Source organism: Argiope bruennichi, chromosome 3 (assembly GCF_947563725.1).
Source record: "Argiope bruennichi chromosome 3, qqArgBrue1.1, whole genome shotgun sequence".
Classification (NCBI taxonomy): Eukaryota; Metazoa; Arthropoda; class Arachnida; order Araneae; family Araneidae; genus Argiope; species Argiope bruennichi.
Window position 1 is genome coordinate 116,822,054 of NC_079153.1, and position 4,955 is coordinate 116,827,008.

The 4,955-nt window shown below is 30.5% G+C and overlaps 1 protein-coding gene across 1 annotated transcript; it reads left to right on the forward strand.

Moving 5' to 3' along the window:
- The first annotated feature begins 2,804 nt into the window (after positions 1 to 2,804).
- LOC129964109 (protoporphyrinogen oxidase-like) lies at positions 2,805 to 4,713 on the forward strand. Its single transcript, XM_056078795.1, has one exon. The coding sequence runs from the start codon at positions 2,926 to 2,928 to the stop codon at positions 4,357 to 4,359; it is 1,434 nt and encodes a 477-aa protein (XP_055934770.1). The 5' UTR covers positions 2,805 to 2,925; the 3' UTR covers positions 4,360 to 4,713.
- Positions 4,714 to 4,955: the final 242 nt, after the last annotated feature.

Consider the following 4,955-nt stretch of genomic DNA (forward strand, 5'->3'; position numbering starts at 1 on the left):
GTAATTCTTTCCTAACAATAAGCGAATTAAAATGACAATTAGAACTCTTATGATCTTGGATTACAGTTGACAACTTTCTCCAGTTATTATAGCCACCTATAAATCGTGTAGTTTGGTCATTTCCTCTTCTTTTAGAAAACAGTATACAGTAAAAAAAAAAAAAAAAATACGGAGTCTTGCATTTTTGAAAAAATTAACCAGTTGTGAAGTTGGGTTTCAGAATTTGGTATTTTTTTTAAAGTAGTACGTATTGGAAAATGATATACCTTTATCATTTTTAGCAAAAACTCCTTTGTGTTGTACAGGTCTGATTTCAACACAAAATATTCTAAATTTATAAGTTATAATACTTGGCCATAAAACATCATTATACTCTCATTTATACTCAATTTATCATATTTGTTATTATCATTTTCGTCATAATTTTCTGATTCGGTCATATTGGTATAAACACACAATTTCTTCAGCAAATTGCAAGACTGTGTACTTTTCGCGCAACTACTTCCCCATTTGATGTTTGAATTGTAACTTCTAAAGTCGAAGTAATTTCTTTGCCAGAATTACTTCGTAGCCAAGAAAACAGATCTACTTGTAACTTCTTGAAGTTTAGCTTTTCTTCTTTTTTCTTTTCTTATAAATACTTTTTTTTGACACCCCGAGGCATATATATTTGGCATGGACATGGTTATATCTAACAGTACTAAGCAGTTTATATAATGAATTATCAAATTACTATATGCTATACTATACACTATTACCTAATAGGTGAGATAAGTGACTGTAAATCTACTTTGCAAACTTGCATTAGACTATAATATATACTGTAAACTTCGTATATTTCCAAACCCGTCAACTGCTTCATTTAAACTTCTTCCTTAATTGTTTTTTATTCCGGTCGTGGCCGGTGAAGCAGTAATGCAATGGGCATTGTTAGGAGTTGATCGTTTTATTTATCTTCGATTTACTTTTTGTTTGAACAACTTTATATAAACAAACAAATACAGATGCATGTATAAAAAAATATTACATTAGATGTACAAAAAAGTAAATAGCTGATGATTTACAAGTCCATTTGACCCCTGCCTCAGCCTCGATGTCTGGCCGCTGCTTGCGTCCAGAAGTCGCGTCGCTCTGTCTTAACATGTCTGAAGGGTATTTCCTTATTTATAAATGAACTTTCCCCCCTTTTTATAGGTATCACTGCAATCAATGCCTAATTACGGCGTTAGTCGACGCTCAGCCAGCCACGTGGAAACAAACTTGTATACTTTCAGAACGTGTAAACGTTATTATTGTTCAGACCTCTATTTTAATTCTTAAGCATGGTGTAGCCTCCCTCAGTCGCTGGGCCCCGATGCATAGCACTCGCCACACCCCAGAGTTAACCGGCCTTGGGTAAATCATACTATAAGACAAGGTTGACTTTGAAGTGTTAGCTCTCTTCTCCAAACCTGCTCGCCATATTAGTAGGAGAGTGCTTGATCATCCAGTTTAGGTTTGACTTGTATCAGGTCCACATACACGACTATTCGTCAATGGAATCGAATTACAAACCCAGATGCTTCTATTCTCGAAGTGGAGACCTTACCAGAAGTTAATGGTACTCTGCATTTTTGAAAAAAAGCAATTATTATATCAAATATTTTTTCCTTACATTATTTTTTAATCACATTTTCAAGCCTTTTCAGCAAAAACTAGCGTAATTGAATCCCTGTTTGATCTGTCAATATCTTACTTAATTGGCACAATTGCGGAATTGTTAAATCTCAAATTTTTTCTGAGATTGATTGACTAATTTTTGAACGCAACAGGTTTATGAGTTTTCCTTTTGAGAATATTAATCATATAGTTTTCTCACAAATAGTTTTGAGATGATTGCCGAATATAAGAAGAAATACAGGAATTTTTCAGTCTTCCGAAATCCTTTTAAAATAATTTTTGCAGTAGATCAAGATCATATAAATGATTTATAGTAATTATATATGATAAGGAAATGCATTAATCATTTTGCCTTTTCGGTTTCATGGCGCCTGGAAAAGTTTACAATTTTAACCTTTTACTCATAACTGCAACTTATACTTTACATGTGATTTACAGAAAATTCTTTGGATTGAGAACCATTATAGACAGAATATACTTGGGTTCCGCTTAAGAAATGATCGCCAAAGATAACAATTCTCTGGCAATTTGTGGTTAGGTGGAATTTTGTTATTTAGCTATGTTTGTTTGTTAAAAATAAATGCTCTAAATTGATATTGATTTTGAATCATTAACTGAAAAATAAAACTAATCGTACATTGAATTTAAGTTACCAACAATGGGATAAATTTATTGACAAAATATATTTATTTTATCGTGAGTACATTGACAGTAAATATATTGTAAATTTCCAACACACTTGTATAAAAATAAAGTAAAATTTTCGAAATGATTTAATTTGTAACAATTTTTCTAGATTTTTCTTACATAATTCATATTTTTGAGACGACTGAATAAAAAAAATATATATGATGACTTTAAGCCGATAATAATTTAAATATTTATATTAAACATTGCTTATGAAACACATTTGATTAATTAAAAAAAACACCGAAAACTACAATGTTGGAAAGAGAAATTGAAGCAACATACTGATTTGTGTCAAAATTTTTTTTTCATACCTGTAGTAAAAATAGCCTTTTTTTGCAGGTTCTAGCGGTTTTTTAAAGCACTTCTAGTGGATAATTTAACATAGCGCTTCTTCGCCAAATCTTGCAATCTGGTACTTGAATTTAGAATGGTGGATCGTTATATTTTCTGTCGATAGCTGTAGCTGTATTTTGTTGCCTTTAGCACTGATAAACAAAAAATAGAAGTTCGTGTCTTGTTTTGATATTGCAAATTTTGGGAATCTGTGTTTCATTAGTTAATATTATAAAATATAACATGGCTACTGTTGGCATTCTAGGTGGTGGAATAAGTGGTTTATCATGTGCTTATTATTTAAAAACCCTTGGTCAATTCAAAATCAAATATATTTTTCTTTTGGATAAAAATCCTAAATTCGGAGGATGGATTCAAACTACACGATTTCCTGATGGTGCAGTATTTGAGCACGGACCTAGGACTCTTCGAGTAGGTACAAAAGCTGGATATAATGCTTTAGAATTAGCAGACAAATTAGCGCTGTCTTCACGAATTCTGCCGATCACAAGAGAACACCCTGTTGCGAAAACTAATTTTATTCTTGCTAACAATCAGCTGCTTCCATTGCCAAGAGAAATATTCAAATTTTTTCGTAAATCGCCTCCTTTTTCTAAACCTGTTATCAGTTATATTTTTAAAGAAATAAGAACTAAGAATGCACATTTAGATGATGAATCTGTTTATGATTTTGCTACAAGAAGAATTGGTGAGGATGTTGCCAGATATGCATTTGATCCAATGTGCAGGGGAATTACAGCTGGTGATTGCCGTGAATTGAGTGTGAGATCAATGTTTCCATTTATGTATGAATCTGAGAAAAAGCATGGATCTGTGATCAAAGGATTATCAAAGAGCCAAAGGATTGAAGATGCTGCAGATTTTATAAAGAATGATCTTGTTTTAACAGCATATAAAGAGATTTGGAGGATGTGGACTCTTAAAACAGGTTTAGGTGAATTAATTGATGCTTTAGCTGGAACCATAGATGAGCGGGGAAAAACAGATTTAATTTTTGATGCTAAATGCTCTAGCTTAAATTTCAAGGATAATAAAGTTGAAGTTGTAGCAGATAATGAACACATTGAAGTAGATCATGTTTTCTCTAGCATTCCATCTCATGAACTCTCGCCATTATTAAGTGGATATCCTATTTTAGCTGATAATCTTAAGGCCATATCTTCAGTAGATGTTGCTGTTGTCTATCTGGAATATGAGAATGACATTATTGGTGACAAGACAGGATTTGGATATTTAGTTCCATCTTTTGAGGATTCTAAAGTTCTTGGTATAGTGTTTGATTCATGCTGCTTTCCTGAATTAAATGGTAGAGGCAAAACACGTCTGAGTTGCATGATAGGAGGTCGCTGGTTTAAGAACTTCTTTGGGGATCCAGAAACTGTTTCAGAGGGTACATTATTACAAGTTGCAACGGAAGAAGTATCTAAGCGTTTCAATACAGGTGATAAGCCAATACGTCACAAAGTTTTATTGCAAAGAAATTGTATACCTCAATATGTAGTAGGACATTATCTTAAGTTACAAAATATCGAAGAAGAAATAAAGAAAAACAATTTAAATCTTTCTTTAATTGGTGCTTCATATAAAGGTGCTGGTGTTCCAGACTGTATTTATAATGCAAGATTAAGTGTTGAGAATTATTTAAAATCTTTATGATAAAATAATAAATTTTAAATGATAAATAAAAAGAAATAATAGTTTTGGCTATCAAAGTTATTTTAAATTTTTATTTGTTTAATATTTTTATATTGGTAATGAATTTCCTTTTTTATATGAACAATTAAATATTTCTTTTATAATATGTAATGACTTATATGCTTTCTTAAATTTCTTGTGATAAATTTCTTTAAAGATTTTTTTTTTCTGTAAAATATTTCATCACAAATTAATACCCAACTTAAAAAAAAATTATGATTTTTATTTTTTGTTCCAAAATGATTTCATAATCCAAAATTTTGATACTTGGAATTCTTTTATGTACATGCTTGGTAATTCAAGTATAAAAATCTTTTTAAAAATTTACGCTATAATTTTGAAATATTCTCTGAGCATGTCTTTGAAAGAATATGAGTAAATACTTGAAATTATTTCCTCATAAGAGTTGTTATGTGTGTATATATTATGAAATGTTTTTTCTTTAAATATTATTGAAATTTAAAATACAAAATTATCATATAAAAATTTATATTTAATGTTTATGTTTTAACAAATAAAATGTTGAAATTATATATTATCTTGTTTTGGTTTTGGAA